This window comes from Crinia signifera, chromosome 2 (assembly GCF_055691185.1).
Source record: "Crinia signifera chromosome 2, ASM5569118v1, whole genome shotgun sequence".
Classification (NCBI taxonomy): Eukaryota; Metazoa; Chordata; class Amphibia; order Anura; family Myobatrachidae; genus Crinia; species Crinia signifera.
This window is the reverse complement of record NC_139218.1, coordinates 51,577,666-51,604,844: the sequence shown is the minus strand read 5'-3', so window position 1 is coordinate 51,604,844 and position 27,179 is coordinate 51,577,666. Positions and strand designations below refer to the sequence as shown.

Here is a 27,179-nt window from a genome sequence, read left to right as displayed (position 1 = left end):
AAGATTAGATCAGAAGATTAGTTCATCTAGTTCATTTAGTTCATTATTCCAGCACTGACTCAGAGACTGAGAGGAGTGCATGGATCTAGATGAGCTAGACTAGATTATGACACACAGAGCAGGCATTGTAATACTAGCTCATTGTAGGAGTTAAAGTCTTGTTAGAATGATTATATACTGTATGTTTAATAATCAGATTATTTTCTAGTTTAGAAAAGCAATAAGTTATACAGCACCCTTCTAGTGACATGTTTATTGTTTAGCTCTGCAATATTAATCCCATTGTGGTTATTATTTTACCTTCCATAATATGCAAGTACAATACCCAAATTCAGAGTAATTTAATAAGTCAATTTTTTTCTGCTTTTAAAATACAGTAATTAGAAAAAAACATGTCCCCTTGTCCCAATTTAGCTGACCTTAGAGAGAGATAAAGTAGAGACTTTGCAAAGTAACCAGTTGCTGATTGGTTGCTAGGGGCAACTGCTCCACTGTATGCATCATAAAGGTTCATACATATCCATCTCTGACTGTAATGTGGAGTAAACAGAGCTACTACAGTATACTGTATAACATGCAGCAGCCAGCACTGTGTCTGTGGCTGCATACACACAATACATATGCCTGAGCACAGCAGTGCCACACATGGTAGCTCACAGGTACTGTACAGTCTCATTATGGTGTATAGTCAGAGATTAGTTCAGGGATCTGTATGATCAGTGAACTAATTGAACTACTGAACTATTTGCAGGACTCATGAGTCATCAGGACAATGTAGTTCATTTGGATCCGCAGAGTCCAGACCATGTCTGAGCTCAGCACTGCCATCTTTGGCAGCTACCATGTACTGCCTCCTGAGTATTGCATGAGAGCTGATAACATGGCTGCTGCAGAAGCTCCTACACAGATCCCAGCAGCAGATTTAGCACAGCAGCATGCTCAGGACGCAGTACCAGCAGCAGCAGCAGCAGTACCAGCAGCAGCAGCAGCAGCAGCAGCAGCAGCAGCAGCAAGTGTTTGGACATCTGAACTAATCATATAATGATAGCATCACATAAAGGTGAGCAGCATGAGCACACATGCTCACTCACAGACACACCACACAACTTTGGCTAGGCAGTGCATATTTTTATTTTATTAGATCTGTATTTGCTGGGCTTTGTTGTACTTTTAACTTTAGATTCAGGAAGTAAAGATCCAGTAAATGAGCCTTGTGGAGCTGCTGGGCTCTGTCTGTCTGTGTTACACCTCCCACTTGCTTTACTTCCTGGTGAACTAAATGAACTAATCTTTCCCAGAGCAGTGATCTGAACGATTTAGTTCACTTTGAAGATTAGTTCATTTTGATCTAATCATTCACGAACTACCCATCACTACTACCCACAGATGCTACAGCACGGAGGAGGAGGGATGGACAACCATGCAGAATTCCCTGGGAAAGATAACGGAGACTGTGCTGTAGTTATTATTATTGTTGCTAGTATTATGTCATCCAGCATCTGTGCAAGGCCGGCAGCAGCTGAGCAGCGAGCACTGCTCTTCTATCCCTCAGCAGAGCTACGTCACTCCCCCCGGTCCCCGGCACAGCGGTGACCACACTACAGGATGACGTCACCGCGCGATATACTGTATAGAGCGGATCCATGCGCCCAGACAGGCAGCATGCCATGTACATGTGCACAGCCTGGTGATGTTCAGGGGCGCCTACATACTCTCTAATTACCCTAATTATAGTGTAAGGCACCACCTGTCAAGTAGTGTGCTGTGAGGTGTGATAAGTTGATGTGCATTGTGGCTGTGCGGGGAACTTGAATGTAATGTCTTATGCCTGCTTATTTTTTTAATATGCAAATAAAATATATATGTCTTAATGAAACATTGCCCCAAATAATACTGGAATTTAGTTTGGTACTTGTGTATTTTGGCGGCGCCCATCGCATCGCATACCATAACGCATACGATGGTATGCGATGCGACGCGATATCGTACGATAGTGCACGATGGCATACAATTTAGAAATTGTATGCCATTGTACATGGCATACAATGCCAAACGATGCGATGCGATTAAACATTGTATAAGCACCCTAATGGGTGCTTATACAATGTTTAGCACCCAAATGGGTGCTTACAATGTTAAATGCACCCCCACGCTACCCACCCACTATAAACGTGAACCCGAAGCGTGGCGAGCGCAGCGAGCCCGCGAGGGTCGGCGGTACGCGTCCTACGACCTTTTCATACCCCCACTATCCACGTCGGCGTGGAGTTGAGAATAGAATAGTGTGGCGAGCGCAGCGAGCCACCGAGCCCGAAGCGTGGCGAGGGGACGCGGATACCTGTGAAGCCCGCGAAGGGACGCGTTTACCTGTGAAGGTATCCACGTCCCCTCGCGGGGCTCGCTGCGCTCGCCACGCTTCGGGCTCGGTGGCTCGCTGCGCTCGCCACACTATTCTATTCTCAACTCCATGCCGACGTGGATAGTGGGGGTATGAAAAGGTCGTAGGACGCGTACCGCCGCCCCTCGCGGGCTCGCTGCGCTCGCCACGCTTCGGGTTCACGTTTATAGTGGGGGGGTGGCGTGGGGGTGCATTTAACATTGTAAGCACCCATTTGGGTGCTCAAAAGCACCCTTTAGGGTGCTTATACGATTTTTGATCGCATAGGGGGTCAAAATCGCGTCGCATCGTATGCCATCGGGTGCATGGCATGCGATGCGAAGTGATCTGTTCGTCGTACGACGGACATCGGGGGCGCCGCCAAAATACACAAGTACCTTTAGTTTTTTGGGGGCTAATTATTTATCCACGCCGTGATTCCCTTAAATGGCGAAGGTTTGCCACAAATGCAGCATTTTGTGGAAAACCCCACCGTTTTAATGGGCACAGTCACCGGCAGGTATTCAATGCTGTGGGAGAGTGGTGACAGCGAGCAGAGCTTCCTGCTTGCTGTCACCACTCACCCTGACAGTATTCAACGCAGCCCCCTCATACGCCAATTCCCCCTCGCTCCATTTTTTGAGTGAGGGGGAATTGGCGTATGCGGCTCCTGAACCAGCGAGACTCGCGGCTAAATACAGCGAGTTTTCTGCATTAGCCGCGGGTCTCGCTGTTTTGGGGAATTCTCGCCGTCCTGTGACGGCGAGGATTTCCCCAGAACATTGAATAGAGCAAGCGGCCGGCGCGGGGGTTAAACAGCGAGGATCGCTGGTTTTCTGCAATCCTCGCTGTTTAACCCCCTTGCTGGGTGCTCGCTGCGGCATTGAATACACCCCACTGTGTCCACTTGGCTGAAAGGAACCAGCGAGGTGGAAACAGTGAGTGAAGGGAAGGGAGTTGAATACTCTGACGGCGAGCTATTTGCACTGCTCTCTGTCATAGCTCGCCATCAGGGTATTGAATACCGCCCAATACAGTGCAATGTATTGGTAACACATTAGTGCACACTGATTACATCATTTGCAGTGCTTGTCTCCTGCAGTATCTTTCCCTTATTTATTTATTTACAGTTTATTATATAGCGCAGCAGATTCCGTTGCGCTTTACTATAGTAAACAGTGATAAAACAAACTGGGTAACAACAGTCAGACTTGGAGATAGGAGAGCCTTGCTGCAAGCTTACAATTTCCCTCCCTTCTTATATTTTATGGAAAGTAAGTTTTGGCCCACGACAGCTTCAGGAACCGAATTGCTGATGATGTCATATTTAATAAGAGATCCTGCTGAAAAATAGCATTGTATATGTTACTGTAGTAGCAAGCCCGCTCAAAGTAAAAGCTTCAAAGGCTAGTCTGCTACGTTCTGTGTTTCTGCATGTGTGAGAAAGAGAGGTAGTTTCACCAGCAGATGCCAGTGTTTCAGTGTCTGCCAGCAGATGCCAGTGTTTCGGAGACTCACGGACACTAGACATATATATAGATGATAGTAAACAATAATTATTATAAGTGATGTACTGGCGTGGTACAAAGTAGTTCCTTGCACCATCTGACCTATGTTATCTGTCTTCATTGATTTGAAATCCCCTCTAAAGGAGGACAGGATGAATGTGGTAGTTTGTTTGCACACTGTGAATATTAAAGTGCTGTTATTGATTGGATTTTGTCCATGCCCTGGTTGTAGTGTGTGTCTATATCCATTAAGAATCATGAAGCAGTCATATCTCCACCAGCTGCTGTCTCTGCTGTGTGTCATTGACATACTGTAGCCTTGTGTCATAACTCAGTCTCTTCATCTGTCTATTTTTATAGGCCTCTCTCTGCCTGCATACTTTACTCTGTTATCTTGGGACTCATTCTCATACTACCAAACTCAAAGGTTTGGTATTTATACTGTATGTTGCCCTGACAATACATGAACAATGGAAATGGAAGAATTTCTGGTGGCGAGATCTAGTCTACTACAGCTCCTGGCCCTACAACAGCTTTCAATATGATCAGTATGAAGTGGGTATTACATATCTGGTCCTAGAGAGCCGCAGAAAGACCAGTGAGATCACACACACACACAGGACATCCATGACATCCAGCGATATCACACTCTTTGGGCCATGTAGCCTCTGGTTCTGGTTCTGTGAAATGAGCCTCATAATCAATTGGACGAGATTTAATAAGCTTCGAAAATTGATAAAATGGGGAGTGATAAACAACCAGCCAATCAGCTCCTACCTTTCATTTTTCAAACCCAGTCCGTGACATGGCAAGTAGGAGCTGATTGGCTGGTGGTTTATCACTCTCCATTTTATCATCTTTTTTATTTATTAATTATTTATTAACAGTTTCTTATATAGCGCAGCATATTCCTTTGCACTTTACAAAAGGAGACAGTGATACAACAAACTGTATTTACAGACAGTCAAAAGGTAGGAGGGCCCTGCTCGCAAGCTTACAATCTATAGGGAAATAGGCATTGATACATAAGGATAGATACTGTATTCTTTATTGCATTGATTCCATCAGAATGCAAGGTTCTTTGACTAGTTCTGGAATTTGATAAGCTTGTCTGAAGAGATGAGTTTTCAGGGAACGCTTATAGGTTTGGAAACTGGAGGAGAGTCTTATTGTGCTTGGGAGGGCATTCCACAGAGTGGGTGCAGCCCGAAGAAAGTCCTGCAGTCGGGAATGGGAGCAAGTAATAAGTGTGGATGAGAGATGCAGATCTTGGGAGGAGGGCAGAGGTCGTGTTGGAAGATATTTTGAGATAAGAGAATATATGTATATTGGTGTAGTTTGGTTTATGGCTTTGTGTGTAAGTAAAATAATTTTGTATTGAATACTGTAGAATACAGGTAACCAATAAAGTGACTGACAGAGTAGCTTTGCAGACGATGAACGTCTGGCTAGGAAGATTAGCCTCGCAGCTGCATTCATGATGGACTGTAGTGGTGGGAGTCTGTATTGGGGAAGGCCAATAAGGAGACAATAATTAATGCGTGAGATGATGAGAGCATGGATTAGAGTTTTTGCAGTGTCTTGTGTAAGCTAAGGGCAAATTTTGAATATGTTTTTTAGGTGCATGTGGCATGATTTTGAGACAGATTGAAAGTGGGGTACAAAGGAAAGTTCAGAGTCAAGATAACACCTAGGCAGCTAGCTTGAGAGGTAGGAGTGATTGTCATATTCTCAACAGCAATAGAGATATCAGGTTGGTAACTACTATTTATTGGCAGAAATATAATTAATTCTGTTTTTGAAATATTAAGTTTGAGGTGGTGAGATGACATCCAGGATGAAACAGCAGAAAGGCATTCAGAGACACGGCCCAATACAGATGGGGACAGGTCCGGGGAGGATAGGTACTGTAGAGCTGAGTATCATCCGCATACAGATTATACTGAAATCCTGTTTGTATGAGAAGTGTGTGGTCAACAGTGTCAAAAGCAGCAGAGAGATCTAGAAGAATTAGTAGTGAATAGTGACCTTTAGACTTAGCAGTGACCAGATCATTCATAAGTTTAGTCAGTGCTGTCTCTGTGGAGTGTTGGGCACGAAAGCCTGACTGAAGCAGGTCAATTAAGTTGTGCAAGTTAAGAAAGTGTGTGAGGCGAGTGTAGGCAAGTCTTTCAAGTACAAAAAGAGAAGAAAGAAACCAATCGCACCGGAAGATATATAATATGTTAGAGTAAAAGAAAGATGGCCCCTCTAATTTTGATAAATATGGTCTAATATATACTGGAGGATGTGCCGCCACGGGACACTAAATACATAACATGAAAGAACTGAACATTCTCTCTGTGTTCTTTCATGTTAAGTCTTTCAAGTAGTTTGGAGGTGCATGGAAGTTGAGAAATGGGATGGTAGTTTGAGAGAGAGCTTGGATCAGAATTCTGTTTTTTTCAGAATCGGAATAGTAACTGCGTGTTTGAACAATGAAGGAACGACACCAGTAGAGAAAGAGAGGATACAGATTTTAGTTAAGATTGGGAGGAGCACAAGAGACAGAGATTTACTAATTTGTGAGGGTATAGGGACAAGAGTAGAGGTAGTAGAGTGAGAGGAAGAGAAAAGTGCAGATACTTCATCTTCATTTGTGGGATCAAATGAAGTAAATGCATGATGGCAGGGGTGTCTCATACACACACACAACACAAGTGGCTGTATTGAAGTGCTATGTATTGAAGTGCTATGCGCACCATGCAGGAATGTAGTTATGAATATCTTTGGTGTTTAGTATTTCAGTGATTTGTGATATGTCTTTTTGCAATGTCACAGTTGGAGATCACCATCCTCCCCAGCTGTTACTGAGCTATAAGTCCCAGCATGCCTTGCCAACTATTAAGGACTTGCAGCATAGCAGTAACTATAGGCCCACATATTACGTACGGATTGCCATCGATGGTTGCCATTGATGCCAATAGTGCAACTGGCCAGCGATAGTGGTAAAGTATGCAATGGACGACCATCAATGTTTTTTCCTATCGTCCTATCATCCTTTTTTTAACTGCTTGGCCTGTGTGCCAATTAAAACACAGGGGTGGAGCTTCATGGGTGTCAGGGGTGGAGCTATGCTGGACATCGATGGAGGGTAACCATCTGGTTCTCCCCCATCAATGTCAAAACTATTCAACATCGGTCATAAACCATCGATGATGGCCATCTCTAATATTACGGTTATCTCCCTGTGCTTTCATACATTTCTGAAAGTAGCCCCAATTTGACTGTCAAAGGAGACGTGTCTAGCTCTCCTTAACAGACTATCTTTTCTCCTCTTTATGATGGTTTTGGGGTGAGAGGGTGAGCACTATTTTTTCCCCACAGTGTATGTAGCAGCTTTGTCATCAGCCCATATCATTCCTTCTAGCATCACAAAATCTCCTGTGGAGATGCCACAGCCAGGGACAGCATTATCTCTGTTGGGCAACAATACCTGTAGCTGTTGCTATCTATAGCTTTCAGTGTCGCTGAATGGTCAATGCTACTGACTGTTCATACATTGCCCACTGCGATCGGCTTCCTATTTTGTAGACAGCATCCCCGATAATGACAGGGGCACCTAGAAGCAGTATTAGCACAGAGTATTAGGTATCAGAGCTGATACAGTTTCTCTCCCATGGCAACGCTTCTAGTGCCTAGGGGGCGCCACGGGTTGGTGATTTAGGATCAAATCAAATTATTTATGTTCAAAGTGACAGGCAAAAGTGGCTACCAACAAGCATTTTCCAATCCGTGGTACACATACCCTTGGCGTACTTCAAAATAATAACCGAACCTAAGGGTGACAGGTAGGCAGTGCCACAGTTTACCAAATTAATGTTTCCTTTCAAAATGTATCAATAAAGAGCCTTTTCCTAGGGGTGCCTTGAAAAAATGGTAATATTCTAGGGCGCCATGATTCAACAAAGTTCTGGACCCCCTGAGCTGTATTATAAAATACTGCTTTGGATGTCTGCTTGATCCTGGTGCTGTGATCTCATATGTGTGGTGTATGGCCTATGGTAATATATAGTGTACAGAAGTGGCATCCAATAGTATTCTGCTTTTAGTGAGGAAACTGAGACAAAGGCCTGTATCTAAGACCAGAAACATCAGTGCTGTGCTTCCTAAACCTTAGGCCAGAGACACATCAAGCCGATGGTTGGGCTAAAACCTCCTTCGGCCCGGACCACGCCAGATTGCCCATACACATCTTGTTCTGTCCTTCATTACAGTACACTGGTTTGCATATTATATCTTGTAGTTGCACCCACGTGAATATGCAATCGTGGGTACATATTAGACCACAGGTTCTCAAACTCAGTCCTCAGGATCCCCCAACAGTTCACGTTCTCCAGGACTCCACACAGAATTGCAAGTGAAATAATTAGCTTCACCTGTGGATCTTTTATAATGTGTCAATGAGTAATGAATGCATCTGTGCACCTACCGGGTGACCTGGAAAACAGGAACTGTGTGGGGTCCTGAGGACCGACTTTGAGAACCACTGTATTAGACAATCAGCATATGTCCATAGCATCAAATCAGCTTTTGTCATTTCATATACTGTACTGGCATCTTCTCTACATTATCTCTCTTCAAAGCTTGATACATCTCTCCCCCTATGTACCCTTTGTGAAATATCTCACACAGGGGTCGTATATCAAATGGAGGAATTATGTTGTAATGGTGCCTTCTCTATTTACATGTTGTGTATGTAGAACGCACCATGAGAAATGTTTTCTCATGACTCTCCAGTTTGCTCTGTGTCTCACAGAGAGCTGCTTGTCCTGTCCAGGTATTTCCATTCAATTGCATTGTTCTTATTCCACCTGGGGGCAAAGAACCTGCCAAACATATACTGGTCTATTGTTATACTCCACCCAACATTTCTGAGCATGGGAAAGTATTTGTGCTGCCACAAATCAAAACTTGCTTCGGTCAGTGCAAGGTGACTAGCAAGATAACTGTAGGTAAAATTCCATAGGAGATGTTTAATACTTTCTGGTATGCAATCTCTGTGACACATATCTATACTAAGGGGGTTATTCTGGTTCACTCACAAATGCACAATCACTCTCTAATGGACAAAACCCTATGCACTGCAGGTGGGGCTGATGTACCATGTTCAGAGAGAGAGTTAGATGTGGGTGGGGTTTGTACTTCAAACTGATATCTATATTGCAGTGTAAAAATAAAGCAGCCAGTATTTACCCTGCACAGAAAAAGTAAAACACCCAAATCTACCTCTCTCTGCACGTTACATCAGCCCCACCTGCAGTGCACATGGTTTTGTCCATTAGAGAGTGATTGTGCCTTTGCGAGTGAACCAGAATATCCCAAAAAGACACACACGACTGGCGCTACTGGTGCATAAAATGGGCATAAAATATTTTAGTCTGAAACTAGATGTATTAAACGATCTACATTATGTACACCGGATAACCATTGCCATATCAACATCAAGACTGAGGTCAGGTAGGGCCCCCGAGGCAACTAATTTGTATCCCCTATTAATAAAATTGTTAATATTGTATGATTGTGATGTTCTAAAAAAGGATAATGAGGACATATTCCCAGCACTGTAAATGTATTAAACACACTGTAATGCTCCCAGTTTACATTACGCCACACGGAAACCCCATTTTGCATGTGCCATAGTGCTCACCCCACTGGTGATGAAGCTATGTATAGGGACCTGTCTTATGTTGGGGGCCCTGAGCAGCCACTTTGAAAAAATTTGGAGATACACCAGCCGAATGCATTTATGGTTCTGCACCTCATCGCTGAGAATAATTTGGACTCTGCAACACCTTTTTGGAAACCTGAATTAGACCTCAAGGTTATGATTATCAGCAAAGGAGGTGAATCCATTGGGTCCCACGGCACACTACCGTCTGGTCTATTTCAGCTGACTGCCACTGCAGGGGACACTCCAATAGAACGTGAGTGCTATCTGGACAACAGGACCCTTCTAATTGTCAGAGGACAGCCATACTCTTGGGACCTATCACTTTCTCAAAGTACATTTTTACATCTTATGCTGGCGTATGGCCAGCATAACTTTCATCCAACCGTCCAGCTAGTGGGTTGGATGGAATCAAAATCTGGTACTAGATAGGAGCAAATGTAATTTGAAATTCAGTAATTTCAAAATCTGGAAACGGATAAAAACTGTTGGTCAGACAAAGTACTCTAGTACTACCAAAAGTTAACATTTTCCTCACAGAATCACAAGTTAAGTAATTATCTCTACCTGTGGATCTTTTGCAATTTGTCAGTGAGTAATGAGTGTACCTGTGTATCTGTAAGGAGATCTGGAAAACATGCATTGTTGGTAGCTCTCCAGGACTGAAGTTGGCTTCCCCTGACCTATTTCTATACAGTAGACCTGTTCAGTAACATTGCAATAACCACAATGCCCTTATGACAGTAAACAATAAAACAATGGAAACGCTGTATCATTTAAAAAGATTTCTTTATTCTTTATTTTAAGCAAAATTAGTTTTAATAACTTTTTTTCAGTATTATTTTTACAAAAAAAGTGTTTTCATTTTTTTTCCATTAGAGGCAGGAAGAGAGGGAATACACTGAGAGGAATTTGATGATGATGATGAGGGGTGGTCAGTAAACATAGGCATTCACACATAAAACACACCCCTCACAGCCAGACACAGCGGGTGGGAGACTCTAGAGAGTCTGCAGCTTTCTGGTTACTGAGAGAAGAGGAGGGAACACTGCCTGAGAGAAAGGGGTGAGAGATTATCCTCTACCTAAAATCTCACAGTTTTTTTTTTTTATTTCTTCAATGCCAGAATGTTTAAATATGTTACAAATATCTTTGGCAGAAAAATGTAAAATAATAAAAACAAAAATTATAATTACATATATATCAGTCCCCTTCTCTCTTGACATTGCCACTATCCCTAACTTCAAAAGAAGCTTACAGTTCGATAAGCCCTCATAACAATAACGGGTTAATACAGAGATTGGCACACAATAAAAAAATAAAAACAAAAAACAAAAAAACAGCAATGCATTACATTATGTGGCAAATAAATGTATGAAATACATCTTTTTTCAATTTCCGCAGCTAAAAGAGGATGATGCTTTTGAAAATGATTCTGTCACTCGCCCTCTTCTCGAGGGAGAAGTTACACACTTTATTAAGACACATAATAAAAATAAAACATTCCGTACAGTTGCAGGCCAATTGCATAACAATGGACTTTATTCCAAGTATAAGTTACAACAACAACAACCTACTGGGGTCATGGTGTGAGAGAGAGGCGGGAGCAAGAAGCAGGGGCTAATTGGCTGCATTTTTTTTCCTTTGAAAGGGGGGGCAAATCCTATTTACTGGCCCAAGCACCAGACCACCTGTAGCCGTCACATGTCCACTGCGGCAGTGCTTGAAAACTCATCTGCACACAATATGAAAACCTTTATTTCCCCTTAAGGAATTAGCAGTGTATAGGTCGCGGTTGTCATGTATGTAAATACAGTGCAATATGGCGGTTTCTGGCACTGCCCTGTGGAGTGGACTATTGGCATTCCACGGTGGTCCATATGCATACCAACCAGCCCCTGACGATAAATGTGGACATGTCTGTGTATTTTACATATATATATATTTTCTCCTTGTGCAATTCATAGACTATGTTCTGTTATATTGGCATGTACACATACACACATTAAGAAAGTATTCATACAGCATCACCCTGTGTGTATAAATGTGCTTTACTAGTGTCAGACTTCAGGCTCATCTTATAAAGTGTAGCTGCCTGACTCCTTGTTTAAGGGGCAGAAGGACGGAAGAATGGGGAAAGGATAAGGGAAAGTACAAAAAAGAGGAGGGAGGGGAGAATTCTTGAATTCTTTTACATTCACACCATGCAGTAGCACCATAGTTGATGAGGTTACTCGTAGCTCTCTGACTCTTTATTTTCTCCGCCTGCCGCAGTACTTCCCCTGGCCACAGAGGCCGCCACCTGCACCGAGAAATATAGTTAGGTGTGTCAATGCTGCATATAATCTAATCTGTATATTGTTATTGGTTAAAAATTAGATGTTAGCATGCATGCAAAAATCGTACAAAGCAAAGCACTGATCAAATCTGTACTTCTATATCAGATAAGCTATAATCTCTATCTGTGCACACATGTCTGCTGTACCTTACCCTCCAGGGTCAAAGCCCAATACTGGTGGGTGACCGACTGTTAAATCCCAACAGATGGGCAGCGGCTATTCTCCCTCATGGGGAACACAGCGACCCCGCAAGGGCTAATGACTGTCGGAATCCCAACTGTCAGTGTGATATACCACACCCGCTACTATAATGACCAAATTGATTAAAGTATCAAAACACTATGCTCAGGATGGCGTTAATTACCTTGGGATCCAGAGTTATTCCTCGCCAGAAACCCCTGTCTGGTCAAATTCCTATGTGCTGGCACATATAGTAACACGGCAATGTTAAGGTGCCAGTGAAATGCGTTTAAGTGGAAGGGAGAATGAGCAATACTTTATTATGGGCCTGATTCAGACCTATTTGCTAGGCTGCATAATACATTCGACTCATTCAATGGTCCCTCAATACTTACTTTTCAGATGGCCGCTGTACTCCGTATTCAGGTGAGTGCTGATGTCATGTGATCTCAGCCTCATGCCCCAAGCAGGTGTCGCCATGCCTGCGTTAGTAGGAGAACACCCAGCATTTTTATGGATATGCCCATAAAATCCTGGCCGTTCCCCCGCTGCCACCCCCCTGGCTGTCCCTTTCCCTCCCCCTTACTGAGTGAATGCCTCCTACAGTGTGATACGTTCACAAAGGAGGTGTGCACATGGGCATGTTCATGCCATGCGCAGACCTCCACCATCGAAAATAGGGCCAAGTTCGTACCCGAGCCTGAATCGGCCCCTATCACTGCAGTAAAAATAGAACCTGCACAGTTATCTTTGCAGAGATTTGATACAATGCTCTATAAAAATGTAAAGTTGTAGCATTAGTGTTGTCATTGACGGTATTATTTTTATTAGCATTTATTAATAAAACAAATATTACTGTACATAGAGAACATTGAGTTCGGGCGAATCAGTTTCTATCTAGGTGCAGCGTACAATCGAACCGTTATTTTGTTAAACAGTGTGAATGAAAATAATGTTAAAATAAGATTTTAAGAGTAACAGAAGGCATGCTTTGTCCTTATCCTGGTGTTATACTCAACAACGGCTTTCAAGAAGATCTGAAAACATTTGCTGATTCTTTCTACTGCGCATCATTCGCATATATATATATATATATATATATATATATATATATATATATATATATATATATATATCCCGAAGCATTGGGTATAATATTTTTGACAATTATCCCAAGTTAAAAGGGATGTTTCATTACTCAGGCTGCACAGACAAGGTTGTTAGTTCATAACTACCTCTATAGTAGGATTTGGCTGGTTTTTGAGCTGAAAAAAGGAATAAAAGTATTTTTACATAATAATATTGACTTTATTTCTCCATACCCTCATGAGTTGTCATTGTCCCTTAACGTAATCATTTATTGTAAAAGAAATGGTGATTTACCTCCTAATGGGTATCCTGACTGGCCACCAGCTCCTGTAGAATTAAAAGCAAAATACAGTTGTATAAATAAGTGCATTGCGCCATCTAGTGATTAGTTTATAAAACGCAGGTTGTATTTTGTTCTAGAGTCATGTAAATGAGCCACCTTGCAAAAAGATTCCTAATAACTAAAAATGGTAGTATTGTTTTTAAACAACAGCTTTTTATGGTTCATTCAAACAATCAGATTAATAATTTATGCCTTCAATAATGGGTATATATTTCTTTAAAACAAATAACAACATGTGATACCTTTCATTTTATATTTCTGCTTACAGCTATACAAATAAAGACTGTCAGTATTAAGCATAGGTTACCTCCCTGGCCATCCTTGGAAGCATCTTCCTATACACCTGTGTCCTATTCTCCATCACCAGCAGCATATTACTGGTGGCAGAAGCTTAACTTGAAGTGTGCATGCATGACTCTTGTCTGTCCATGTACAGTATACAGTATATTTGCTTACCAGAAATGTTGCTGGTCCTGCATAGCTGGTTATTCGTAATTGTTTCTTAGAGTTTATTTTTTATCATTTTTTTTCAGTGTTAATAAATTAATATTCCATAACAGACTGAAAACCTTCATATAATTTATGAGATCAGTGTATTTGGCAGATAGTTATGCCATTGACAGCCTATATGGGCTATTCCACACGCTCCAGCTCCTGCCGGGCGGCGAAACCCCGCACGGCCAGGAAGCCATGCCGCACAGAGCAGTTTACAATGGTGGAGATGGCCACAGCCCGGCAGCCGTCCCTTCCAGTGGTGGGATCCGGCTGCAACTGGGCGACCGGGCCGTGGCCGTCCCGTGTGAATGGAAACATTTGTGTCCATTATTAACTATTGTGTGCGGCACGGCTTCCTGGCCGTGCGGGGTTTCGCCACCCAGCAGGAGCCAGAGCGTGTGAAATAGCCCTAAGCATATTTAGTGTCTGCATTGTATCTGTAAACACGAAGGCAAAGCATTTAGCTCTAAATATCATTACTACCTAGTCTGAATTTTGTGACCAGCACTATCCTGTTGGCATTATAAATGCCAACTATTTAACTTTATCCCACTAAGGGGGTATTAAATCTGTGGTCATATTTCCGCTGGCAGAAATAGCGGCACTTGCTTATTCAATGCTTCCGTTTCCAACAGCATTGAAGGCTTTCAGATTTGGAATTTGCAGCAAATTCCGAGACTCTGAACATAGAATACCAACTGTCGAATTACAGTCAGAATGAGTTGAAAATGAATGTGCTCTGCAGGTGGGGCAGATGTAACATGTGCAGAGAGAGTTACATTTGGGTGAGGTGTGTTCAAACTGAAATCTATATTGCAGTGTAAAAATAAAAGCCTCCAGTATTTACCCTACACAGAAACAAAACAACTCCCCCAAACGTAACTCTCTCTGCCCCTGTTATATCTATTCCACCTGCAGTGCACATGGTTTTGCAAACCAACCAGAAGCAAGCCCTTAGTGTTTATGTAAAAGACTGTGATTAAAAACATGTGGATCGGCAATGTACTGATTTTTCCAACAGTCTAAAAATCGCCACTTGGATTGAATAGTTTGAATGTAAATTCAACTGAAAATGGGCGAAAAGTGGATTTGATACCCCCATAAGTATTAAAGAGGTGGGTGTCAAATGACGGGGTACCTCAATACACTATCACCATAGAGAGCAGTTTTTAATTCACCCTGAGCCGCAATATGTATAGTATTTTATATAATATTTTTATCTATTCCAAATTACAGTCTATGGGCGATTTGCATGAATAGCACAGGTCTAGCCAATATTGTTGTTCATAGGGGCGCACTAACCCCTAAATCTGCAACTGGTTATCAGTAGCTAACAGTACCATTTGGGATCCCAACTCAGTATTGGGGGTTCCTTAGATTCAAAAGATTTTCCCATCTTCCCAGAACCTTTGGATTTTTGTCTTGACTGCCGGTAACATACTGTAGGAACGAGCCCCTGTCATCTGAACTGACTTGGGATGCCGGATATAATGGCGTAAAAAAAAAAAATATCAGGTCCACTGTTGGTATTAGTCAATTTGATGAATCAACTATTGTTAAAAGCTTACCCGTTACTCCAAATGCACCTTGTCCAATACTGGCTCCATATTCTGAAAATAAAATATTGTTGAATCACTTGAGTTAAGTCTTAGAATGAATCGTATAGTTGTGATAAGGAACTGGCCTGTGCACATTCTTACCTGGCTTAGGTGGCTTGCCCCCTGCTCCTGGATATTGGCCTGCTAATACAGAAAGACATTATATAATTTCCAGCCCACATGGAATACAGTATTAACAACAACTGCTACTTCAAAACTATAGTTAAGGGAGATGTATCAAACCTTCTAGAGTAATAAAGTGAAGTTGCCCATAGCAACTAATATGCTTTTAGCTAGTCAGAATCAGTAAATATTTTCTGCTTTCATTTCCAGGGATGAGTGGTTTTGGTGGAAATTGTAACTTCATTATTTTACTGCTGATTTTTGCCATAACACAGTATGACATTAAAATCTCACCTCCAGCTCCTAATCCTCCAGGACCCGCTCCATAGCTAGCTCCTCCAGGGCCTGCTCCATAGCCAGCTCCTCCAGGGCCTGCTCCATAGCCAGCTCCTCCAGGGCCTGCTCCATAGCTAGCTCCTCCAGGGCCTGCTCCATAGCCTGCTCCTCCAGGGCCCGCTCCATATCCAGCTCCACCTGACACTCCACCAGCACCATAACCTGTAAATAAATGCTAAAGTTTATTTTACATACTTGACATTACAATCTTGTTATAACTGGCTCTAGAACCTGTCCATCATTACCTGGCTTAGGTGGCTTGCCTCCTGCTCCTGCTCCGGCTCCTGGGTACTGACCTGCCCAAAAAAAGTGGATAACACTAGACCCATTGTCCATATCCTTAGACATTCTTTAGATTGTCACTCATAATAATACAATCTCCTCATGCTCTGTAACCGTATTTCGCTAACACAAAGTAGTTGACTATTCAGGTTCCTCTAGCAATTTATATAAATCCTACGAATCACTTGTTTTCCTGCAGCTGTCTGCAATCTGTTTTCTATCCACCACACTCCACTGACACTGCAACACTAAATGCCATTTTCCCAGTTATTTTCTCCTGGATACTTATCTACATCCCTATTTTTTCCACATTATTTTGATCTCCATTTCAAAGTTTCTAATGGCTCCAGTCCTAGAGAATGAGCCATACTTTTGTACAATTGTGGCCCAAAGCCTTCTCTGTTCTCCTCACTCTACTGCCGACATCTGCCAAGTACTACAAACATTTTACTTGTTCGTCATTGTTATGCTGTAGGCTTGAAAATGAATGATAACTAATTGCAGAGTAAGTCTAAAAGAACTTCTAAGCAACAAGTCAAGTCGCATTGTAACTCTCTGGATGTCTTCAGAATGGCTCATGTTTTTTTCCACTATGCAAAAAGGTTTGACGGGTTCAGTATGATTTACCGACAATTGAAATATCGACAATCACTTGGCCGACACTGCCTATTCTCAGACATTGCATAGTCCGGGAATGCCACCCCTCCGGACTCCGGTCTTAATTACCAGATGGGTGGTGGTAACCTTAGGTACTAGGAAACATTAGCCAATGTTAAAAATAACATAGCTACATTCTCAACTAATCCAGTGACATTCTGCAACACACTTAAGCAAATTTGCACCTGTCCACCCAAATGACCCCTTACAATCATTAATCAATGCCATAAATTAGATATTTGTTGTAAAAACAGTTTAAAAGTTATGAATGGAGTGGTGTTCAAGTGTTGTGAAGTTGATATGTTTCCACATTGTACTCCAGTAATTTTTTAAAACTCTTGGCAATCTTTTAGTTTATGGAGACACCACCTGAGAGCAGAGGGTTCATGTGTATATCGAAGGGCACTGGGCAGACCATCTAGTAATATCTGTCCAAAACTATTTATGGGCGTACATCAAGAGAGCTTTATAAAATCCCCCAAAATTTTTTTACATGGTGAAATAGCGACCCTTAGCCCTGATCTCTTCATGTAGATTGTTGCAACGAAAACACACAAATCTAAATGCAGTTGCACTGTGAGCGGTGTGCAGACAAAACAAAGGTACTTAATTGACTGATACCCCGTACACATGGGCCAAAAGGAGCTTTGTGCTGAGTGATCTACTGTAGCATCGCTCAGATCGCTCAGCACACATCGCTCAGTACACATCGTTGCACCAGCGATGTGTGCTGAGTGATCTTTCTCAATAGAGAGAACAGTATATATATATATATAGAATACAGTATAAATTCTACTCAGATAATAGCGACATGCTGGACCATGCATCGCTGTCGCTGGGGTCCATACACACGGAGTGATCCATGATTCATTTCTAAGCGATCTAATCAGAAATGTTGCTGTAATCACCCCATTTGTATGCCAGGTAAGACACTTTAAATAAATGGATTTTTATTAAGAAGTCACCTGCGCCTCCTACTCCACCTGGTCCAAGTCCAGCGCCTGGCCCAAATCCACCACCAGGTCCAAAGCCACCACCAGGTCCAAAGCCACCTCCAGCTACAGATCCTGCTCCGGGTCCATAGCCTACAGTCAATGAAATCCTTTTGGTCACTTGATATAGGTGTCACCACAACAATCAGCTGTTCTATACGCCCTCTTCCTGATGTATTTTCAGAAGAATATAAATACTGTCTCTGTGATCCCAAAGGTTTTAACAAGGCCCAGGAGGGAAACGTTCTGCACAGGAAAAGTATTAATACTCAAGGACATGCAAAGAGAATGGAGGAAGGGAGGTTCAGGGCAAAGGTTTTAACAAGGCCCAGGAGGGAAACGTTCTTCACAGGAAAAGTATTAATACTCAAGGACATGCACAGAGAATGAAGGAAGGGAGGTTCAGGGCAAAGGTTTTAACAAGGCCCAGGAGGGAAACGTTCTTCACAGGAAAAGTATTAATACTCAAGGACATGCACAGAGAATGGAGGAAGGGAGGATCAGGGGAAATTCCTTCATAGAAAGGGTAGTGGATAAGTGGAATAGCCTCCCATCAGATGTGGTAGAGGCTAAGAGAGTACAGCAATTTAAACATGATATACAGTAGACATATGAATATGCTTAAAAAGACCTAACCCTAATATCTTAACCCAAACCAATAAACTACCCCTAATACCCTATCCATAATATCCCAACACCTTACCCAAACACCCCAAGAAAACCTTATACCCTAACCCCCTTTAACCTATAATGTTTTTCTATTGAAAAGATGTGAAAAATGTGTCTGCAGCCAGTTAAACCATTTCTATTGGCTATTGATCTTCAGTGGCCTTTACCTGGCTTAGGTGGTTTGCCTCCAGCTGCTCCTCTGGGGTATCCTAATAATAATGGGAGAAACAGATTTTACAACTAGAAACTAAATAGAAATGAATAATATTTCACTGTTTCTGTCATGTCCTCCCTTTCCCTGTAGAAAGCTACAAATGCGGCAATCCTCAGAAGACGGACGTTTTGCAGGATCAACCAGAATATTTACCTTGATGACTAAGAGAACATACCAAGCCCTCAGCCCTGAGAGTAACATATAGAACTGTACAAGGCCAGACAAAATGAAAAGTACTTCATTCCCGTGGGATAAGATACAGTATAATAATTTTCCTAAAACAATTTTTTTTCCAGCTGTTAAGCGCAGCCCTCATGGGGTCACTAACTGGCCAAAGCACTAGGATTTCACAAATTAGCATGTAGTTAACCAATTAACTAAGCATAATATTTATTTATCTGCTATAATTTCATATTCCTGGCTTGACAATGTCCCTGGGAGCCTGGAGTTGGTCGGACAACACGGTCAAATGCGGCCACATGCTTAATGTCTACGCCGCGTCCAGCAAACAGCCATCACATGGTGACATTACAGCTGCACGTTTGGTGACTCATCGTCATTTATGCGCGTTTCAGTTTAGAATAATTCTAATTCTAATGGTTTTCAATGTAGCTCTGGGGAACATGAGATTTTTCAAACAGCCAGCTATATTTTATTGCCTTTATACAGACGCCAGCTAACCTCAGGTCAGAAGTGAGATCATGGTCTTGTTCTGGTTTTCCAAGACATTTTTTTAGCTTCTTGTTCTGCTTGTTTTAGTTGGATATAAAATGCTAATGCAAAATGTATTAGAATTGTCCCCATGGGAGGAAAAAGTATGAGGGGCAGTTCCTAATTGCCCGGGTTTAGGTCTGTTGTAGAGGCCCAGTGGGGTTCCTGGCCAACCGCTGAGTCTGTGCAGTTTGTTGTACTCTGCAATGTATTTTCATTTTATTTTTGGGGTGGGAAGGGGTGTGGCCGTACCCCTTCAGTACCTGGGACCCGTGCCTTTCTCAATGGCTTTGATAGTTCCTTCCTCATATCTACCAGCCTTTGATAAAAGAGTTTTTAGCAAGTTGTGCTATTCACTATTTTTTCTCTTACTTCAAGCCTAACTCTCTCTCTCTCTGTAAGCCGTCATACTTAAGAGTAAAAATTAATAAACACTCCTCAAAAAAAAAAAAACGTAATAACTGCAGCTTTAAAATTATTATTGCCAATAAGACCCCCTTTAACTAAAGTACTTGTGGACGTGCAGGCGTAACTTTTCTCAAGCACGAAAGGAACAAACATTGAGGGAACCAAACACACTGTTGGTATTTTAATTTATACTTACTGTAAGTAGTTCTACAATAATTACTGTAACTTAAATGACCCCATAACAAATTCATAGTTTATCCACTATATAGTATGTTCCTTATTTCGAGAACTTAGTGATTCTGGAGAGGTAGAGGAACTTGTTTCCCCTAACACCAATCCCCCCCCCCCCCCCCCCCCCCCAAGGCAGAGCCTAGACCAGTGCAAGGAAAAGAGGTAATGGTCCCACAAGGAAGGGGTGTGGTCACACAATAGTAACTCCAATTAAAAGTACAACGCACAGTAGGACAATCGTATACACATTACACCACATGTATTGCCCCTGATTCATATTACACCACATATTAGTGCCCCTAATCCTCACTTTAATTGAAATTGTCACTGTGTTCTTGATTTCTCGGTTAATAGTATATTTGTACCTGATGCAATCCTTACACCATAACACCAGGGATTTTGCACCCGAGTTGGTTTTATAACATTTATTTCATAACTGTGATTCAAATATGATATGCACTTGGTTTTACAATATTCTCTCCCTATTCTTATGATCTGGGAGAACTTGAAACATGTGAGGAATGACAACTTGGCTGGTTATTGATAATCGAGTTTGGTTAAAGTAAAGATTGTAATAAGAATTTAACACAATGCTCCCATATCTTATATACCAAGTAAGTGCATTATAATGCCCTGTAAAACTGATGTGTGCAGAGATGGAATTTTATACTTGCTTCTTTTGTATTATCTACAGTTACTGTATACTGATTATGAGAATATGAGAATTTAGGGTGATTCATTCCAGCTGGAGTCATGTTCCAAATACCAGTAGATAAGGACTTTCCAAACTGGTATATTCTCTTCTCGCTAGAGGATAAACCATATTTTATCCATTCAAAATCAAAGTGTTCTTTCTCTTTTAGGAAACCTCTGGGTAAATAGTCTGATTTATATGCTAAGGATTGTAATATGTGTATTGAATTGAGAGTAATGGTGTGTACACATGGGCCGACCAGTGGGACCCAATGGGGTGTCAGCATCATCTGGCATGGAGGGAGGGATGGCATGGGGGTGTGGGGGGTGGTCGCAGGGCCTTGTTACAAGATAGTTGAAATCGAGTTTACCGATGTTGACACTGCGAGCTGCACATCTGGATCAAATCGGGATCGGATGCAGCTTAACAAGGTGCGATCTGAACTAACTACCTGTTGATTTTGACTATATAGTCAAATTCGATAGCCAAAATCGCAACACGTGTACACAACATAACACATAGAAGGAATTAGATTTACTTGTCAAACTTGCCCAGGTTAATATTTTTCTTAACGATTAATACCACCCATATAAGGTGTAAGATGCCTAGATCAGTCACAGGGGGCTATGGAAAGCTCTTCTTAAAAAACTTAAGCACACATGCTCTGGGTTTTAGCAAACACTCATATGGCACAGAGGAGAAAATGATGCCATAAGGATCAATGGGGCAGATGTATTAAGCCTTAACAAGAGATAAATAAAGGGGCACATTTATCAATGATCGCATTTGCAATGCGATCTGGGCGGAATATTACCGCCCAGGATCGCATTTTACAATGCGATCAGATCACTGGAATGTATCATCCCTGGCACTGCAGGGACAGGGCTCCGAAAGGAGCCTGTCCCTGCGAAGTGCTAAGGCGGAAGCCGGGGGGGTCAGCGCATGCGTGGTTATGCGCTGACCCCCGCCGACCTCTCTTACCACACTGCCCTTCTCGGGCAGTGCGATGTGTAGCCATAGGCTACAATGGGCTATCGCCATATCAGAATGGCGATAGCCCAGGGGTGCAAAGCCGGGCTGCCCAATGTTGATACATCGGGCAGCTTCGCATCCCCCATAGAAACATATGGGGGATGTGGCCGGCGGCACTGCAGGGAGGATCGCAGCAGGGATCGGAGATTCCTGCTGCGGTCCCCCTATGATAGATTTAGGTGAAACTTAATATTTGCGGCTAAACTTTTTGGGGATTTAGCCGCAAATATTAGTTGATAAATGGGCCCCAAAGAGAGATACTGTAAATGTCCAGCCAATCAGCTGACCCTTTTCAAACACAGCCAGTGACATGGCAGTTAGCAGGTGATTGGCTGGACGTTTATCTCTCTTTATAATTCTTGCATTTATCTCTTGTTAAGGCTTAATACATCTGCCCCAATGTAACATGTGATTGTTGTGCTGACCATGTAACGTCTGCGCAGTGAATCCTCTGATGGTAAATGTAAACAAGTCAATGGAGACTTATAGTGTCAAGCTTCTAAAGACTAAAGAAGGGGACAAGTTGAGCATAGCAAACAATCAGCGACTACATATTTTGTCATACAATGTCCTTGATAAATGCTAGATAGCTTCTGATTGGTTGCTATGGACAACTTCTCCACGTTTTTTTTTTTTTTTTAGTTTTACCTGTTTCTTAATAGAAATGCATCATAAGGTATTAAAAATACAATTAATGAAATCTCACCTCCAGGTCCTACTCCACCAGCACCGGCACCTGCTCCATACCCAGCACCAGCTCCAGCACCGGCACCTGCTCCATACCCAGGACCAGCTCCAGCGCCTGCTCCATATCCAGCACCACCAGCTCCAGCACCAGCGACTTGTCCAGCTCCATAACCTTAGGATATCAAATATAAATAGAATCAGGACTATACTGTAATATTGTCTATTGTGTGTGAGTCTTCTTATACAAGTATCCATAGTTTAGTCTTCTTCATACAACGGAACGTAGTTAGTCCTATCATGTATCACTACTCTGGTACAGTATCTAACAGTCCTAGCTCCAACTCTGCATACAGAGGAGTATTAAACTCATCTGCCCCATCCTAAACACTGTGTTAGTGGTACTTTGATAATATTGCATCAATTATTATGAGAGCAAACAATATTGGATTTTTTTTTTGTTTACCAAAGTAATACAGTACTACAGATGGAGCCATCCTCAACTAGCCATCTCTGGATAGCCATGGTGAGCCATGGCTCACCAAGGCCTGTTGTTTTCAGCTGGAATGCAATACATAGAACAATACAGTAGGGGATTAGCAGAGTACTCCTATTACTCACTTAATCCTATTAAAGGGCTAGATGGGGATGGCTCCATCTGCACATCAACATAGTCTAATGAAAGCATAACATGCAAAGAAATATAACTGATCAAGTCATACACTCCATTGATAATTAATACAGTTATAACCTCACCTGGTTTTGGTGGCTTTCCTCCTGCGCCTGCTCCTGGGTACACACCTGACATTAAGTAGAAAAATGAATAACTGAAGGATTGGTTCATGCAGAATTATTAATGAAATGCTTAGCAAGATAAATCAATGGTAAAAATATATCAATATCTACTAAGGTATGACTCTAACCTCCAGGTCCTACACCGCCACCTCCCAATCCAGCTCCGGGAACCAATCCACCAGGTCCAACTCCACCTCCAGGTAAATATCCGCCAGGTCCTACTCCACCTCCGGGTAAATATCCACCAGGTCCTACTCCACCTCCGGGTAAATATCCACCAGGTCCTGCTCCACCTCCAGCACCACCTCCATAACCTAAATAAAGCATCAGAATTGTATCGTAAGACTTAACTTGCAGTTAGTTCTAGACAAATGCATTCTGTCATAGCAACCAACCAAATAAACATACATATATATAGTCTTTTTTATACTAGTAATGTATAGATTAATTCAAGTAAACTACACAGGGTAGCTACTCACCTGGTTTGGGTGGTTTGCCACCTCCTGCTCCACCTGCTCCTGGATAAAGTCCTAAGATTAACAGACAGGGAAAGAAAGATTAGAACATTTGTATCATTCACTTGGAACTCACAAGAAGTGCTTAATGGTAATATTATCAAACAATACAACACAAAATATTTATAAATATTAATAAATCTGATTTCCAGATAGAGTTGATATTGATCAGATTGCATATAATAATAATATTAATAATTATGATTATTAAAAATAAGAACAAGAAGAAGAACAAAAAGACAAAGACATAATTTCATAATTAATAATTACTTAGTTCTCAAAAAACAAGATAAAAAATATAGCGGCATACACCTTAAGGTGATACAAGATTTAACAGCTTTCATGCTCTGTACAAATCTTCAGTTGCTTAATTTAAATTGATATTGATATTGTGGGCCTTATTTTAGTTCACTCTTTCTGATAAAATCTTTCTTTGATGGACAAAACCATGTGCACTGCCGGGGGGGGGCAGATGTAACATGTGCAGAGAGAATTAGATTTGGGTGAGTTATTTTGTTTCTGTGCAGAGTAAATACTGACTGCTTTATTTTTACACTGCATTATAGATCTCACTTTGAAGTAAAACCCCACCCAAATCTAATTCTTTCTGCACATTTTACATCTGCCCCCCTGCAGTGCACATGGTTTTGTCCATCTTATACCCCTTTTACACCAAAATCCCTGGTCGGACCCTGGTCTTTGAACACAGGAGTTTCCAGGTTTGGACCTAGCTTCATACCCCATTTACACAGCACTGTGACCCAGGTGGGACCCAGGTCTGCGCCGTTTACACTGAACCTGGGTCAGCAATGCTTTTCACTATGGATGACATTAAAAATGTGCCACTGAAGCGCACTGTGGAAAGTCGTCCAGCACTTCTGGTATCCTTTCAGCACTACCTGGATGTCCCAACCTGGGTTGGGACCATTTACACCACCCACGACCCAGGTCCAACCAGTGTTCAACCCTGGTCAGGACCTGGGTAGGAGACCAGTGTTACTGGACCTGGGTTGGCCCCTTTTACACCAATGCTGACCTGGGTCCGACCTGGGTCCAACCTGGGTTATTCCTTGGTGTAAAAGGGGTATAAGAAGGATTTTGTCAGAAAGAGTGAACTAGAATAAGGCACTGTGTTTCAGGGGCCAAAACACATTTTTACTAAAATCTAAATTAAAAAATCATATGTGTATTACATCCCCTGAAACATAGCATATATTTAGATTGATTTCCATTGATAAAAAGTCAATCTTTAGTAAATATCAAAGTCTATTATAGTTTTTCAGTGGAATATCTATGTCACTGTACAGAACAATGAATATAGCAAAATATATTTCAGGAGAAGTCTTATACATACCTCCACCTGGCACACCCCCTGCGCCACCGCCAACTGCAGGTCAAAGGCAAACATGTCACAATATTATCCAAATGCAGTAATACTACAATGTGGATTTCAACATTACCAAACAATACAACACTAAATATTTATAAAGATATTCTACATTGTATATGTTTTCTTTTAGTTTAAACCGGAATGCTTATTAGTAAAATGTTTAAAACTTCAGGGTGTATTACTGACCTCCTCCGGGTACCCCACCAACTCCAGCACCTAAACATGTGGATAGAAGAGGTAATTAGATATTATACCTATGGATGATACCTGTCCAGATAAACAAACTAGGAACCCTAGGTATCACTAAACTACAGATGTTATTTATTGCAGCAATCTCCATCACCTGTGTCAGTCACAGCTGAAGTGTTATATACAAATAATCATATACTATGGACCAGATGTAAAAAGCCTTGAAAGGTGATAAAATGGAGAGTAATAAATCACCAACCAATCAGCTCCTATCTATCATTTTTCAAACACAGCCTGTGACATGGCATGTAGGAGCTGATTGGCTGATTCTTTATCACTTTTCAAGCTTAGTGCTTTTGGACCTATTTTATGTTGCTACAGAGCACTTGGACATTCCCGGGTCTCCAGATCTTACAGTATACAGTAGTTATTTCAAGGTTCTTACCTCCTGTGGGGAAACCACCAGGTCTCACTCCAGCTGGAGAAAGTGAAATAAGGATACAGGGGGAAATAAATGCCAGAGCAAATGCATTATTGTAAATTGTCACAGTCTTGTTTATTGAGACATTTAATAATGGAGGAAATGTTACTCTTGTGTTCATATGTATATAGAAAAGGCTAACTACTTTTCACCTCTATGAGGTGAAGTACTGCCAGTAACCACTAGAGGCCACTTGGCGTACCAAATTACCCCTTTGTGTGCTAAAAGATGTCAGAACAGAAAGTAAAATCATTTTTTGCAGGAACATTGATCTGTTTCAAACTTGTTGGATATGGAGAGAGGGAGGGAGCTGTGAAGCCGGAGACTGGAGGTAGGAGCAGATAGGGACTGGGGGTGGGGTGGAGAGTGTGTGGGCTAAAAACTGTCACAGCTCAAAGTGAAAGTAAAAACTGTCACAGTTCAAAGTACATTGCAGAAGCCATCATTTTGATGGGCTTTTAACTAGTGTATTTATATAAAGTGAATTATACTAATTCATAGCTAGGAAGTTATGACTTGGCCAGTGATCCTGGTGCCATCATAAGCAGAACATGTGCTGATGGTCTCCAAGTCTCTACTCTTCCGTTCAGCAGCTGTCTGCATTATACTGATGTCCCACTATAGAGGTCAATGATTTTTATGGGACTGATTCAGAGGGGCATGCAGATCGGCAGCACCTGCATCCATATTGCGTGCTCAGGGCTGCAATATATGCACATATTTGCCCATAGGCAGTATTTTGGGCATCGAAGCCACAGTACTGCTCTTACCCATAAACTTGTTTAAACAGTGAGCTGAAGCTTTGCCAAGGGTGCCAGAAAACCTCGCAAGGGTAGGAGCTTTAGGAGTACAGACATTGGTTCTTTCCTAAACTAGATACTAATAGTTATATTTTTTGGGAATAAGTAGTCAAACCAGCACTCTTGGAAGAGAAAACAGAACAAATAAACATATACAATATATCAGTGCTTACCTCCTCCTGCAACACCGCCCGGGCCATAACCGCCTGCTTAACAAATATAGAAAAGAATAATTAGAAACTTTAGCTGAGATTTAACACTTAACACATGAGTCTGCAGAGATCGTTACCCACCTCCTGTCTTAGGGGGCTTAGCGCCAGCACCTGCAAAAGCCATA

The 27,179-nt window shown here is 41.9% G+C and overlaps 1 protein-coding gene and 1 long non-coding RNA gene across 15 annotated transcripts in view; one reads left to right on the top strand and one right to left on the bottom strand.

Moving 5' to 3' along the window:
• Window positions 1–347: 347 nt before the first annotated feature.
• LOC146059654 (uncharacterized) lies at window positions 348–22,896 on the top strand. 2 transcript variants are annotated; one of them, XR_014470292.1, is made up of 3 exons: window positions 348–1,060; window positions 19,003–19,145; window positions 22,701–22,896. It is a non-coding gene; the product is annotated as an uncharacterized LOC146059654 (long non-coding RNA). The 2 variants fall into 2 exon arrangements; XR_014470291.1 differs by lacking the exon at window positions 19,003–19,145.
• Window positions 10,368–27,179, bottom strand: part of ELN (elastin) — an 84,900-nt gene continuing 68,088 nt past the window's right edge. For 7 of the 13 annotated variants that reach the window (XM_083172057.1, XM_083172059.1, XM_083172064.1 and 4 more), the window contains 18 exons: window positions 27,136–27,165; window positions 27,016–27,051; window positions 26,007–26,039; window positions 25,559–25,588; window positions 25,337–25,369; window positions 23,947–23,997; window positions 23,596–23,781; window positions 23,429–23,473; window positions 22,695–22,847; window positions 18,866–18,907; window positions 18,003–18,122; window positions 16,344–16,394; window positions 16,057–16,260; window positions 15,742–15,783; window positions 15,610–15,651; window positions 13,498–13,530; window positions 13,350–13,379; window positions 10,368–11,897 (listed from right to left, as the gene is read on the bottom strand). In XM_083172057.1, the coding sequence (XP_083028183.1) occupies window positions 11,848–11,897; window positions 13,350–13,379; window positions 13,498–13,530; window positions 15,610–15,651; window positions 15,742–15,783; window positions 16,057–16,260; window positions 16,344–16,394; window positions 18,003–18,122; window positions 18,866–18,907; window positions 22,695–22,847; window positions 23,429–23,473; window positions 23,596–23,781; window positions 23,947–23,997; window positions 25,337–25,369; window positions 25,559–25,588; window positions 26,007–26,039; window positions 27,016–27,051; window positions 27,136–27,165 (1,211 nt within the window). In that variant the 3' untranslated portion in view covers window positions 10,368–11,847. The remainder of the gene's footprint in view (window positions 11,898–13,349; window positions 13,380–13,497; window positions 13,531–15,609; window positions 15,652–15,741; window positions 15,784–16,056; window positions 16,261–16,343; window positions 16,395–18,002; window positions 18,123–18,865; window positions 18,908–22,694; window positions 22,848–23,428; window positions 23,474–23,595; window positions 23,782–23,946; window positions 23,998–25,336; window positions 25,370–25,558; window positions 25,589–26,006; window positions 26,040–27,015; window positions 27,052–27,135; window positions 27,166–27,179) is intronic. The other 6 variants (XM_083172053.1, XM_083172058.1, XM_083172060.1 and 3 more) reach the window with 4 other exon arrangements.